Raw genomic sequence first — 15,381 nt, forward strand, 5'->3', positions numbered from 1 at the left:
ACTTTATACTAAAAACTCCTATTTTTTTAAATGAAACTCAAAAAACTTATCATAAAATTAAAAATGTACAAAATCCAGATATAATACCTCGAATGTACAATCTATATACTGTCATTTCTCTTTATTAGTGTTTGTTTGACACTTTTTTCTATTCCCTTTCCCCAATTTTTCAGAACGAATTTACTCCAATTTCCTCTTTCAATTTTATTTTTATTGTTCTTTTTTTTATTCTTCATGTTCATTCAAAGTTTAAAATTTAAGTCTCGGTTTTAGTGACAGAGACACTTTTAGCACAACAGAATCAAAATCATAATTCGTTCTCACTCCTTCCGTCTCATTCAATAGTTTACACGTACTTTACTTTCTCTCCCCAAAATAAAGCTAGTATAAAAATTTGTTTGATTAGATCAGTAATGCAACCAAAAAAAGTAATGGACAATTACAACACCTATGCAGACAACATGGACTCTGAAAATAATGGACACATGGTTACTTTACTTAGAGAGGGTGAATAAGTTTAACATAAAACACAACTTCTCATTTTATTGAACGGAAAACCAAAAATGAGAATAAATGTACCACTAGAATACCAGATACTCTTCTTAATCATCTCCATAGAAATTAACTCTTCACTTGATTGATTCATTTCATTCTTCCTCATTTTTGGCGGGTCGAATAGTAATGTCGAGAATATATTGAATTTTGGGCCAGTCTTCTCCTGATGGCGATTGGCATCTCTCCGCAAGCTCCCTTGAGCATCCTACAAGGTTTAGTGTCTTCAAGTTGGATAGGTTACTGATCTCGTGCGGCAGCGATTTCAATCTTGGGCATTTTAATATTTCAAGGCTTTCGAGGGAGGTGAGGGTGTCAATCCACTCTGGAACCGCCTCTAATGCTTCAGAGTTGTATATAGTTAGGCTTGTCAAAGAAGACATACCACGAAACTCCTCAGGAAGATGTTCCTTTTGATTATTCTCAAAACTTAGGTCACGAAGCATGGGGAGGTAGTTTTTGAGGAGGATGGCTGGTTGTCTCACATTTGAAGGACCGCATGTTTGCTCTGCTACATCCTTGATTTTGCCACAAATAAAGAGAGAATGTAAAGAAGAAAGACGTTGTAGAAAAACTTGTGCCAATGAAATGACCACCTTCATGTCCATTTGCACACTCCACAATTTGGGAAATGCAGGCATTAATTTCAGGAGTTGATTCTGACTGCTATCTTGAGCAGACTCTGTCATACTCCACCATCCCTTCAACTCAGGTATGTCCATGAGGGTGAGGTATGCAAGGGACGGGAATAAGGGAGCAGAAGGGCACTCGTCTGCTAGAACTACCATGTCACTTTTGTTGCTACTACCATTTTCTTCTATGTACTCCACCTTATCCAATCTCCTTAAATCTAGAAATCTAAGATGAGGGAGTCTTCCAAAGGAGCACATATTTATGCATTCTTTGCAATCAACTACTTTAATTCCAACCAGATTCGGAAGCCATAAATGGATTCCTTCTCTCATCCAACATGGCAACCCCATCCCCCCATAGTTCTCTATCTTCAGGTATTTTAGATTAGCACCGGGTTTGAGGTTCTCTAGCACCATCCCGTCTTCTATATTGCTCTCTCTAAATATCATAGTAAGCCTAGTAATCTCTTTCTTGTCCAGATTTGCAGCTTTGGCTTCTGACACTATATCCTTTGATCGATCGGCCAAAACGATTGTCAACTCACCCTTAAGATTATCAAGACCGCCTAGGTCTGCTAGATCACCCGCCAATTTAGCCTTAGATCCATAGGGAGGAGTGAGAGAGGTTCTTGGTTTTCCCACAACAAAATGGCCTAGTGTTTCAAGACTTGTCAAACTTCGCAACCCCTTGGGCATATGACTCAATTTGTCACACTTACGGAGGTTAAGGTGTCTAAGCATCACTAGCTTGTTTATGTCCTCGGGCAACTCTTCAAGGCTTCGACAATAAGATAGGTTAAGTAAGTAAAGATTCACTAGCTGTGTAATTGATTCGGGGAGTTTACGGATAACGTTGTTCGAAAAATCGAGATACCTCAAGTGGATCAGTTTGCCTATTGATCCTGGCAGTTTATTAATCCCCAGCCCATGCATCCGCAGTACCCTCAACGACACCATTCTGAATATAGATATATCATTTAATGGGAAAAGTCTAACTGGCTTAGAATTGGAATTCATGTCCCATTGAAGAGGGAGAAGGAACGACTTCAACTGCTTGATTTTGAATAGTGACGATGGGACTTTCAAAGACGACTCGTCTTCTGCTAAATGGTATGATACATGACAAGCTCTTTCATCAAATTCATTTGTATTTGAATCTGCCATCTTATACTTCAACCCAGCAATCGAGAGCACTAAATCATGCATCAGGTTGTGCATCCAAAAAAAGTCAGGGCACTTATACCCATCCATGTTACAGTAGAAAAATCCTCGACTTAGCAAGCACAACACATATCCTTCTGCCACCTCTTCTGGATTTTGGTCTGTGTACTCGCCTTCAACATATCCCATTGCGATCCAAAGACGAACGAGACTAGTTTTTTGGAATTCGAATCCCTTTGGGAACAAAGAGCAGTATACAACACAGAGTTTTAGCCTAGTACATAACTGATCGTAACTGAGTTTGAGTGTGCCCATGACATCACTTCCATAGGAGGCAAAATTTGCAAGCTGAGCATTCCTAAAAGCTCGCCATTCCTGGACAGTATGTTTCCCCGCTAAAAGGCTTCCAATTGCCCGTATAACAAGAGGAACTTTAGGACACATCTTTGCAATCTCCTTCGCGATGGACTCCACCCCTGGCTCATGCCACTCCGTAGCAGCCACATATTGAAAGAGGAGCAACGAATCATCATCTTCTAAATCACTAACAATTAATGGTTCTTGGGTCCCAATAATTCTAGCAACTGTTTTGCTACGTGTGGTAAGGAGAACTTGACTCCCCTGAGCCCCGGCCCTGAGCAGTGCTCTCAGTTCTATCCATTTTGCTCTCAAACTGTCATCATCCCACACACCATCCAAAACAAGCAAAAACCTCTGCCCAGCAATTTTTTGATATAGACACCGTTGGAGCTGATCAATCCCGCAATCGAGAGCTTTTTCATCAGTGGCACATGTCACCATTTGCCGTAACACATCCTTGACATTAAAATCTTGGGTGGCGGAAACCCAAAGCTGCAAATCAAAGTATGTTTTAATCCTTTCATCATGGTACACATACTGAGCCAACGTAGTCTTCCCAACTCCACCTATTCCAACAAAGGAAGCAACAGGGAGGACACCAGCAGCAGCAGAGGAGTCTAACAGCGAGCTTACCATCTTATCCCTGTCTCCATCTCGTCCAATTACCATATCAGTACTCATATAAGACCCCGATACATTGCTCAATATTCGGGTTTGGTTATAAGATGACGAGCTAACTATGCTTCCAAATTGGGCATAGTTTCTTGCAACGCGACTGAGTTCCCCGGTAATACCGTTGATTTTCCTAGCATCCTTGAAGGGGGATACTAGCTGGTTTGAAGTAGAAAAAAACAAGCGCGCCTCTTTAGTGAACTTACTTCCTCCCATGAGTTGTTTCTTCTTGGCTTTTGTAGCTTTTGCATCTTGGAAATCGATTAATTTGGCAAGTCCACGCTCAAGCTTCTCAAGCATGAGTCGTTGAGAATGATTGCACACCTGCAATGAATCTGCATCAAGAAGTGCAGCTTCAATGGTATTTTTGTATTCCTGAAGCTCTTTTATTTGAGAATCAACATCAGCTGCACCAACTATTCTCTCCCAAACTTCGGAACCCACTTTCTGCCCGATAGATTTGACCAACTCAGTCACTATCGATTCAGCCATTTCGTAATCCTAAACTGAACTAGTTTTGTAGTGAACAAGGAAATTTCCAAGAATTACAGTGTTGGCTTGATTATTGTGTTGAATTTTCTTATGAACAGAAAAGTCATGCATTCATTGACTGAAGTACAGTATATAGCAATAATTTTGTTTGGTTGTACCTTATTTAGTACACTATATGAGGTTCACAGGCATTCAGAAAGATATGAGTGGTTATCAGTGAGCTGATCAGTATTGTAGTTTTGGCTTCATTATTATGGTGAATTTTCTTTTGAGCAGTTGGCCTACCAGTTTTTGTATTGTTGGGGAATCATGAATTAATGTCGGCAAGGGTACTGTTGGCTTTATTATTGGGGAAAAATGCACGCGGTGTCCTTGAAGTTTCGAATTTTACCCGAAATACCCAATTTTGTGTTCCGGAAAACTTTAAGAGGCTATAACTCGTGGCTACGAGTTCAGAAACTAATAATTTTTTTTTCAAGTCGTAGTTTTCGAAAAGATAATCAATTTGAAAAAAAAAAATTGTCACTTTCTGAGCTCGTAAACATGAGTTATACCCTCTTAAAATTTTACGGATCAAAAAATTGGGTATTTCGGGCAAAACATCAAAGTTCAAGGGCACCGCGTACATTTTCCGTTATTATTGTGTTGAATTTTCTTATGAACATAAAGTTACGCACTCATTAATTGATACTCATAGCAATAATTTTCTTTCGTTGTCGATTACCTTATTTTCTTCCCACTTGCTACGCTAGATGAGGTTCACAGAAATTCAGCACGATATGAGTGGTTTTGGCTTCATTATTATGTTAGAATTTTCTTTTGACCAGTTGGCCTACAAGTGTTTGCATTATTGGGGACTCGTGTGATGTCGGTAACGATACGGTAAAAAAACGAGTTAATGATGTTACTAGTACGATAACTTTGACTAGTGTTGGACACCGTTATGCAAATAAACATTGGAACTTCTGAGGTACTAGTCCAACACTAAGTACTGTATAATACTGATGTTTAACAATGAAATTAATAAAGGATTACCTCATCTTTCTTGGTATCAAGTCTTCTTCCTCCCCTTCTCTTCTAAACACAAAATTTCGCAGCGTTTTTCACTGGCTTTCTCGTCATGGCCACCAAACAACCTGTCTATCATCCCTCCCTTGGCAACATCAAACACAACATCCCCATCATCGTTGACATGGAAAAGGCTCACTATGACTCGTGGGCAGAGCTTTTCCTTAATACTGCGCAGGCTTTCAAAGCCGGGGACCACATCTCAGCTGCAACATCAGGAGATGAGGGTGTGATACATCTGATGACGACAAGTCCTCTATATATTAGGCCAGCCCTATGGACTCGTCTCGATGCCATTGTTAAACAATGGATTTTCACCACCATCTCCCAAGATCTCCTCCTCACAATCCTTCAACCCGGTGCCACTGCCAAACAACTTTGGGACCGCACTCACGACATTTTTCGTGACAACAAAGTACAAACACACTCACTCCGTCCCCTTGGAGCGTCAATTCTCAACCACCAGGTTTGACAATTTCGCTACAGTGTCCACCTATTGTCAGGCTCTCCAGAGGTCTTACCAACCTGTCCTGAGATGACAGCAATGAGACTATTCCCAAGAAAATTTGTCTTCAAGAAAGCTATCCTAGAGCCATTGATGTGCGATGCCTCGTCTCTACATATATCACAGAAGAGGGATACATCAAAATCAGCAGAACAATAAATAAAACACTGTTCGCATGTGAAAAACACCGATAAAACCACAAGAATGTAATCTCAGGGACTACGGGAATCATGATAAGATTTGTTAGCAGAACAGCTCAATAGATCAAATATAAACTAATCACAGAAGTTACTTTGATTTCTAAATTTGCAACAGAAATTTTACGCCATGATCTATTAAGTAATTCCCATAACGATGATCACTAGACACCTATCCTATTGTTGAAACTCGAAAGGGCACAATTTACAATCAAACATTGAAACATGACGACTATCTGTGCAGGAGTCTGGCTAGTTTCAGCTCCGATAGGATCGTATTTTAATTTGACTTTTAGGCTAAGTAGCTGCAATTGATTACAATAACAACAAAATAATGTAAAACGTAATTGGTAGACCACAACTTACTAAACCATTGTGAATCACGTCTGGTAAAAATGATACAGTATTTTAACTCAGAGACAGAGATGCAACTATTTCTTCTTTATAATATGTACTTGAACTAAGCTCAAGCTCATGATAAATCTTGCAAGCCGATCTCAACATTTGCATTGATTTTGAACTGTAGTTAAATTACTCTAGCAGTCTAGAGCTTAGGTTAGCTAACCATTCGACGGAGTAGTTACATTCCTACCAACAATTATGAAATGAACAACGGTGAATACATGTTAATGCCTTGATGAAGCAAAGAATAGAAAATCGTCTCCATAGTTGGATTTATGAGCTTATAGCTATCTTTCAGTGGTTATCTAGTTATGCCGATACAATGTACTCGTACTTAACAACGCAAACATGCTGAGCCATTAAAAGCCATTGGAAAGAGAGCCACTGCCAAGTCTGGGTTAATTATCAGTTATTACTGATAATCTAAGGATTTTGCATGGATAACGGAAATACAGTAAGGCAGGTTGCATACATCCAACTCGCTCCCTTTACCCCGCAATTTACAAGTACCTTTGAGGCAATGGGGTAATGTTGTTTTTTTATCACCATCATCTTATTAACTAGCAGTTAATATTTTTCTTAATCAATCTAACATTGTAAGTGATCAAAATCAACAAAACTTCTCCAGCCTAAGCTCTGCGCACATTGCTCAACATATACATAGCATACAAAATGTCACATTTTTTCGATTTCGTCAATTAATAGAATCTGAAAAACAGACTTTCCTTAATACGGAGTAACAAACCCTAAATTCTTCACCTATATCATCAAATCCACAAATCACATTCCATGTAAATAATCGGGAAATTGAAAATTACTGTTTTCATTTTCAGATTCCATGGAAAACTAATCATAACATCTAAATTCCATCGAAACACAAAATTAACAAATCACAAATTGAAATGGCGGAAAAAGAAGAATAAAATAGTTACCTATGATGAGAGAGTAAACGAGGAGGCAATTGTAGCGACGATTTGGTGTATTCAATTGTAGCGAAGACTGAAGTTAAAGATACGAAGAAGAATAGGTAGGACAATATCTCCATTGTTGTTCATCAGAGAGGACCGAGAACAAGCGAGAAGACGTTGTACGGAGTGATTTATTCGTTGATGGGCCGATTGATGGATTTAGTAGTTCCTCCACGGGGCGAACCGGTATTCCGGACCGAGTTTCGACATTATTCTAATCTTTGCATTGGACCGAATAGATGTTTTCAATCAATTTACGGGTTTGGATTTACTTGGTTAAGTGGAGGTCAATAGGACTCCACTTCCCTCTGCCTCTCCCTTGTCCTTAATTTAGCAGGTTGTGAGTTAAAGTAGTCTCAGTATAATCGTGTTGTTTGTTACCGCACTTTCGTTTTATCTTTTGATCCGAGTAATGTTAAGGCCTTATTTCGTAGAGGCCTGTCTTTTAAACATTTGAATCTTCTCAACGAGGCTCTTGATGACTTTGAACTTGCTGTGAAATTTGAACCGCATAACAAAGATGTTAATCGGGAACTCCTTTGTTTGGCTGATCTTTTAGTTTTTAATGTTAATGGGAAACGAGTCTGTTCTCCTTTCAACCCTTTGGTCTCAGTCAAGAAAGGTAAGAAACCTTTGCTAGCCAATGATGTGGTTAATACGTTTGAAATCCTTTCTGTTTGGATGAAGCGTCTTGTAGTAGCGTTCCTTTGGTTATAGATGACGTTTCTTCTTCTCTTGCTGCAATTACAACTTCTACTATTGATTCCGAAATCCCTTTTGTGACTGATTCTGACATTAATATGGACTCCGAAATATGGTTTCTGCCACTGGTGGTTCTGGTTCTAACATTATTTTGAACTCGGAAAGCCTAAATGAGGCTTTTCCTGCTTTGCCAGCTAAGGATGACTTTAATCCCTTCAATACTTTTATCTCAAGACGTGAAAAATACTCCTTCACCAACAAAATGCATCATAATAATAATTTTCGTTTGTCATCCCAAGATTATGAGAATTTGTTACATGGGATGAATCTCCTTTTTTTCCATCAACGATCTTTGTCATCCTTGAAGGTTCATCCCGTATCCCCACAAATTTTATTCCGACGGGAACTCCCCATGAAGAAATTTCAAGAGAAGAAGCAGTTCTCATTCCTTATCCTTCACATGAAGAACAACATCAGCTATCTTCGCATTTGGGTCTGAAAGTGATGAGTTGGGTCTTGAGGAGTTTGATTCGCATATTTCCAAGAAGAAACGGCTTTCGTCTGATACGTTTGTGGTTAACAAAGTATCCTTGGTTCAGTTTCAATTTGTTGCAGTCAAGGAGAAATCCGTCAATAAGAAATCGAGCATGAAGTGTTGTCGCAAGGTGCAACATTCTATTCGTAGGGGACGAATGGTTAGGTCAGATGTTAATTCGAGGAAGAGATCGCTGGTTTCTGTTGATAGTTTACCTTTTTTTTTTGCAGGTGCACAGGAAATGCTACTTCTAATAATGTTGCAATTAAAAGGTCTAAAAGGAAGGAGGCAGATTTACTACAGCTCGAGGACTACTATTATCCACCTTTTAAGAAATTTCGTATTTCAATTTCTGTTAGTTTGGCTTGTAATTTTCGCTCACTTAGTCCTAGTTCTAGTAGTTTTGGGGTATCTAATTCCCCTAAGGTTGTATTGTAAGTTGTTTGTTTTTCCTGGTTGTTTAATCGTATACCGTGTAATATCGTCTTTATAGTTTTATAAAATAGTACACGTTTGTCTTAAAAAAAATAGGACTCCGCTCCTCCAGTCCACCTTATGTATGTGGATTTTGTGGAAAAATCATATTTTGTGATGTAAATTTGTTATAGTGCTTTTTCACATACGGATTTTACTATTTCACATATGTCTTTTACACCTTTACCTCTGTTATTTTTTTCCTCTCTCAATCCATTCATTTTTTTCCATCTTCCTTCCCTTCACTTCCCTATAGCAACCCGCTCTGACTAACTTACTCCAGTCAACCCGTGCTCCGGCCGATCACACTCTCCAGATGATGACCATGATGTCGCCTTACTTCATTAAATGAAAATTGTGATCCGTTATTCAAGTTTTTAGAGCAAGTAGATCAATTTTAGGGGAAAAAAATATATACATACAATAGTCATTTTTTTTAGGTTTAGCCTTTTAGGAAAAAAAGGTACGATTTGGAAAATTAATGAAAAAGTGTGTGTGAAAAAGTAAAGTCCGTATGTAAAAAAGTAATTCCGAATACATCAATAACATCTATATCCACAAATCACATTTTAAAATTATTAGCAACACACTAGAAGATCGTTACCGAAAAACAAAATTACAAAAATGAAGAAATTTGGGAAAATTGAAATGCACACATTCCTCAAAGGATAGTGCTAGGGCGTTAATTCGGTACAACCCTAATTAAAAATAATAAAAAATCTAATTAAAATTAACCTAAATTTCAATTTTGTGCCAACGATAGACGGGTAGAATTGTAATTCCAAGTTTTATATTTTCCCCACCAAAATATCTACCGGGTTCTTTGTTTTCCAACCCACGAACTTAAATGGAGTTTTAACTTTCATATGCTTTTTTTTTTGACAATGAATTTTTTAACTCTCATATGCTTTTAAATCCGCAAAAGTGTTAATTTATCCCTTAAGTTTGTTTAATAGTGAAAACAAGCCCTTTAACTCGTAAAACTTCATGTTCATTCAAAGTTTGAAACTTAATTCTCGAGTTTAGTGGCATAGACTTTTAGTATAACGGAGTTAAGACCGTAATTCGTTCCTAGTAAAATTTGTTTGATTTAATCTAAACTGAATCTAAAATTGTTTGATTAGATAAGTAATGCAACCAAAAAAAAGCAAGAACTGGACAATTAGGACACTTATGCAAACAAAAGACTTTGTAAAATAATGGGCACATTACTTAGACACGGTGAATAAGTTTTAACATAAAACACAAATTCTCAGGGGAGACTTATTGAACACAGAATACCTATGAAACCAAAAAATGAGAATAAATATAAAATGACTCGGGATTTTCGGTCTATTTTTCATGTCTTGTCTTGTGGCTCACTATCTCTCCATTTGACACATAAGCATTAAATATTAAAAATAAATATTTAGATACTCTGTATTACAAAAAGGATGACGTGTCAAAAAATTAAGGTAATGAGACAAAAGAAGGAACATGAAAGTGGGACAGAGGATCAGGCCTTATAATAGAGATACTAAAACAAAGCAGTGGAAGGTGTTCCATCAAATACATACATACTCTTGTTAATCGTCTCCATAGAAATTAACTCTTCATTTGATTGATTCATTTCATTGTTCCTCTCCATTGCTCTCCTATTTCCATTACCTTCCATTACTTCTCAACGGCCAAGATTTTGTTGCGGAACGATCCAACGGGCAAGTGTTTTGATAAGGTAAAAAGAGTGTAATGATTTTATATTAGTGTATTAGAAGTAATGGATCATCCATTACTTATGAAATAATGGAGAGCAATAGAGGATTCATATCCCTAATTCTAATGTTGGGAATATGTTGAATTTTGGGCCAGTCTTCTCCTCCTGATGGCGATTGGCATCTCTCACAAAGTTCCATTGAGCATTCTTCAAGGATTAGTGTCTTCAAGTTGGATAGGTTACTAATCTCGTGCGGTAGCGATTTCAATCTTGGGCATTTAATTATATCAAGATCTTCAAGGGAGGTGAGGCTGTCGATCCACTCGGGAACCGCCTCTAATGCTTCACAGTTGTATATTCGAAGGGTTTCCAAAGAAGACATACCTCGAAACTCCTCAGGGAGATGTTCCATTTGATTATTCTGAAAAGATAGGTGACGGAGCCAAGGAAGGTAGCTGTTGAGGAAAACGACAGGTTGTCTCTGCTTAGCGGGCATATTTGAAGGACCACATGTTTGCTCCACTACAGAGAGATAATGTAAAGAAGAAATACGTTGTAGAAACACTTGTGCCAATGAAATGACCAACTCCATGTCCATTTGCACATTCGCCAATTTGGGAAATGCAGGCATCAATTTCAGGAGTTGATTCTGACTGCTATCTTGAGCAGACTCTGTCATACTCCACCATCCCTTCAACTCAGGTATGTCTTCGAGGTAGAGTTGTGTAAGGGACGGGAATAAGGGAGCAGAAGGGCACTCGTCCGCTAGAACTACCATGTCACTTTTGTTGCTACTACCATTTTCTTCTATGTACTCCACCTTATCCAATCTCTCTAAGAATAGATATGTAAGATGAGGGAGTCTTCCAAAGGAGCACATATTTATACATTCTTTGCACTCAGATATTTCAATATGAACCAGATTCGGAAGCCATAAATGGATTTACTCCAATCTAAGGAGAAGGGGGGAGAAGGATGCGGCCAAGCTGGCTCCTGCTCCTCTAGAGGAGCATAGCAGCACGGTGGGGAGGAAATCGAGGTCATCACATCGTTCTAGGTTGAAACGGGTCTTAGCGGACCCCAGTGTGGGGGACAACATTAGACAAAAGTATAAGTTTGGGAAGGGGGGAGTTTGGGGTGACTTACCAATGCACGGAAATTAAGACAGGGGAGAGTTACGCTTGCAAGACGATATCAAAGAGTAAGCTGAGGACGGAGGTGGATATCGAAGATGTTAAACGAGAGGTGGCTATCATGAGACACTTGCCTGAACATGCTAATATTGTCGCTTTTAAAGAGGCTTATGAAGATAAGGAGGCGGTTTATTTGGTTATGGAACTTTGTGAAGGCGGTGAGTTGTTTGATCGGATTGTTGCTAAAGGTCATTATTATTCCGAGAGGGCTGCTGCTCAAGTTGTTCGTACCATTCTTCAAGTTGTTAAGGTATGTTATTAAGTCTTCAGAATCGTCTCAATCAAAAGGTCTAAGCATCTTAATTACTCTTGTATTAACAACACAAAGAAGTTGTTTCCAAATAACCCGTAATAACATTTTTCTATTTATTCAATATGTAGGTATGCCATGAACATGGAGTAATACATCGCGATCTCAAGCCTGAAAACTTCTTATACGTAAATAAAAGTGAGAGCGCCGCTCTAAAAGCCATTGATTTTGGCCTATCCATATTTTTTGAACCAGGTAATTAATCGACCTCAATTTTTTGTTCGGTTTTTCCTTATGTAACTAAACACGACTAAATCAAAAGGGTTTGTTGCCGGTTTTAGGTCAAAGATTTAGTGAGATTGTCGGAAGTCCATATTATATGGCCCCGGAAGTCCTAAGGAGAAATTACGGACCAGAGGTGGACGTTTGGAGTGCCGGTGTTATCCTTTACATCTTACTTTGTGGTGTACCGCCTTTTTGGGCAGGTAAATTGATTCACAACTCGGATATATATACCAATGACCATTGGTTAAGCTACCTGACATTTGTTGTTTACGACAATATTAAACAGAAATTCGTGAAGTTAATCATTGTACATATATGCAGAGACGGAAGAGGCCATTGCACATGCGATTGTTAAAGGAGTAATTGATTTCGAAAGGGATCCATGGCCAAGAATATCAACACAAGCCAAGGATCTTGTTAAGGGTATGCTTGATCAAAATCCTTACAATCGCCTAACCGTTGATGAAGCCCTTGGTAAGCCTAATTTTTTTTGTATTTTTAAGCGTATATACATATAGTCGTTACATTTTAGATACTGAGATAATGTTGCTATAAATCCTTACAACCGCTTAACCGTTGATGAAGCCCTTGGTAAGCCTACAATATTTGTGTTTTTAAGCTAGCGTCACATTTTAGACACTCAGATAATGTTGTTATAAATTCTATCGAATTCATATATGGCTTTTTGTATTGAAGAACATCCATGGTTGAAAAATGCCAACGACAACGCGGATATTCCATTAGGACAAAATGTAAGAACAAGGATCAAACAATTCTCTTTAATGAACAAATTCAAGAAGAAAGTTCTCAGGGTAAGCTAAAACCAAACCTTTTTTTCCGTAAAATTATACTATTAATTTTAAGGATTATTTCATGGGAATAATCCATCCTATGGGTGCCCTGCAAATAATCCTCCATCAGTAATTCCAATTAAATCCAACCTATCCCCTTTTTTTCCCATAACACTCTCGGAAGTCGGAAGACCGGCAACCTGAAAAACAGGTCACCCATGTAAATGATACCAACAACTATACGTAGACTGTTTTGAGACAGTCAACACCAAACCCCCACCACCGTCAACCACCACCCCACCATCATCGTCGACTGCCTCAAACACGACTCGCCTACATCAACACTGTCACCTTTCAGTCCTTCACCGCCAATTGAAACAACCGTCTCGATGTCGGAATCGAACTATATACAGACAGTCCGCAACCCCATCATTCACACTCACCTTCTGCCGTCGAACTCCAATAATCGTGCATCATCCATCTACTAGCCTTTCCTCTGATTTGGGCTCGGGTTTTTATCTGAATTCCGGATGTCGATGGTGGATTTAGGGCTCGCTGCTGGTACGGGAATGGAGATGATGTGAAATGGTGATGGTGGCTGACGAAATGAAGGTGGGTGATGAATGGGGTTGAACGGAGATGAGTTGTTGGTGGCTGCTTGTGGGTTCAAAATGGTGTTTGGTGACGAGGTTGAAGAAGAGTTTGTCGAGTAATCAAATGAACAGTTCACAAGGTTTTTTATAAAGTCAAAGTTGACCTTGCTCCTTCCTTTACTTGAAATCGCTCTATTTGACTTGTTTTAATCCGTCTTTTCTGACTCGGATACCTTCATGATTTTCCGTCTTTATCACGAGCTAATGCCTAAAAATTATATTAATAATGTCGGAGTTGTGATGGTGGTGACGGAGAATCTGAAAATGGGGAAGAAGGAAGAGGTTTGGTTATAAAAAGGAGGGGGTGAGTGGTGACCTAATGTAACCGGTCAAAAAATTGGGTAAGTTTGTTCTGGGAAGAAATGGGGATAGGATAGATTTAATTGGAATTACTAATAGGATGGAGTGTTATTTGCAGGGCACTCATATGATGGATTATTCCCATGAAATAATCTTAATTTTAATTATGATTTTTTACACGTATTTTGAGTTAATGAGAATTAATGTAGGTGGTAGCGGATAGCTTACCAGATGAACAAGTAGATAAACTAAGAAGAACGTTTAATATGATGGACACCGATAAAAATGGAAGTTTGTGCTTTGAAGAACTCAAATCCGGCCTTCTTAAGCTCGGACATGCTCTTCCTGATTCCGATATTCAAATGATCCTTGACGCGGTTAGTTTCTTCGATTTCTTCCCTTCGTTTTAACAATTTCTTTTACATTTGTATGTTATGTCAGTAAGTCATCTATAAGACAGTCTCACAGTAGCCAATAGGTTTAAGTTGGATTAATTCGAGTCATCTGAAATTAAACTTCCGTAGAAAATTGTTTGGTAAAAGTTGGATTAATTCGAGTCATATGAAATTAAACTTCCGTAGAAAATTGTTTGGTAACGTATCTTCCTTTGATACATATCAACAATTAAAATGCAAATTAATCAGTTTGTTGCTTGTTCGTATGTCTCATATTATTTTTTGTGTAATGAAAGGCGGATATCGATGGGAACGGAACCTTGGAGTGCGGAGAATTCTTGACACTTTCAATACACCTACAAAAGATGGGAGATGATGAAGATTTACGACGTGCATTCAAGTACTTTGACAAAGACTCTAGTGGCTACATTGAGTTCCAAGAATTAAAAGATGAGTTACTTTCTGATGATTTCGGTACCAAAAGTGAACAAATCATACGTGAAATTCTTTTTGATGCCGATTTGGACAAGGTACACCTTTGATTTTACCGATATGGTTAAGATTTGAAGGATTTTAGATTCAGAATTTTCGTTCATTTTTAGGCCATGTAACTATAAATTTTGATTCTGCCACCAGAATTCATTGACGGTATGGTAACTTTGGTTTTTCAGGATGGTCGCATAAGCTACGACGAGTTTAAGGCAATGATGTGTTCGGGAATGGATTGGAGAATGTCGTCACGTCAATATTCGAAGGCCATGCTTAATAAGTTGAGCTTTAAATTGTTCAAAGATAAATCTATACAAGTGAAATGATGAAATGTTTAGGAGAACTTTTTTTTTAGAATCAAAATATAATTTTGGTTGATTTTTTCTCTCTAGTCGTTCTATTATTTTAAAACAAAACGAAGGAACGTAATTTTGGAAGTAATAGCTGAAGGAAAATAGGTTACACATGACCTTTATTTATGGCACTCTTAGGGAGCGTTTGGTAAGGGGTAATAAGGAACACAAATTCTTATTGAAGACATGACATATCCGTCACAAGCTGAAGACGGATACCATTTTACCTCACAATGTACCCACTTTTTCTCTTTCTGCA

At 38.3% G+C, this 15,381-nt stretch overlaps 1 protein-coding gene and 1 pseudogene across 3 annotated transcripts; one reads left to right on the top strand and one right to left on the bottom strand.

Moving 5' to 3' along the window:
• Positions 1-393: 393 nt before the first annotated feature.
• LOC141656844 (disease resistance protein RGA2-like) lies at positions 394-7,338 on the bottom strand. Of its 3 annotated transcripts, none has more exons than XM_074463926.1 (3): positions 6,974-7,338; positions 4,905-5,553; positions 394-3,701 (listed from the first exon to the last, which is right to left on the bottom strand). In XM_074463926.1, the coding sequence occupies exon 3, from the start codon at positions 3,675-3,677 to the stop codon at positions 648-650; it is 3,030 nt and encodes a 1,009-aa protein (XP_074320027.1). In that variant the 5' UTR covers positions 3,678-3,701; positions 4,905-5,553; positions 6,974-7,338; the 3' UTR covers positions 394-647. The 3 variants fall into 3 exon arrangements, with proteins under 3 accessions (XP_074320027.1, XP_074320026.1, XP_074320025.1); XM_074463925.1 differs by having other exon boundaries at positions 394-3,712; XM_074463924.1 differs by having other exon boundaries at positions 394-3,824; positions 6,974-7,337.
• LOC141654905 (calcium-dependent protein kinase 24-like) lies at positions 5,062-15,245 on the top strand (annotated as a pseudogene).
• The last annotated feature ends 136 nt before the right edge of the window (positions 15,246-15,381 follow it).

This window comes from Silene latifolia, chromosome 5 (genome assembly GCF_048544455.1).
Source record: "Silene latifolia isolate original U9 population chromosome 5, ASM4854445v1, whole genome shotgun sequence".
Lineage (NCBI taxonomy): Eukaryota > Viridiplantae > Streptophyta > Magnoliopsida > Caryophyllales > Caryophyllaceae > Silene > Silene latifolia.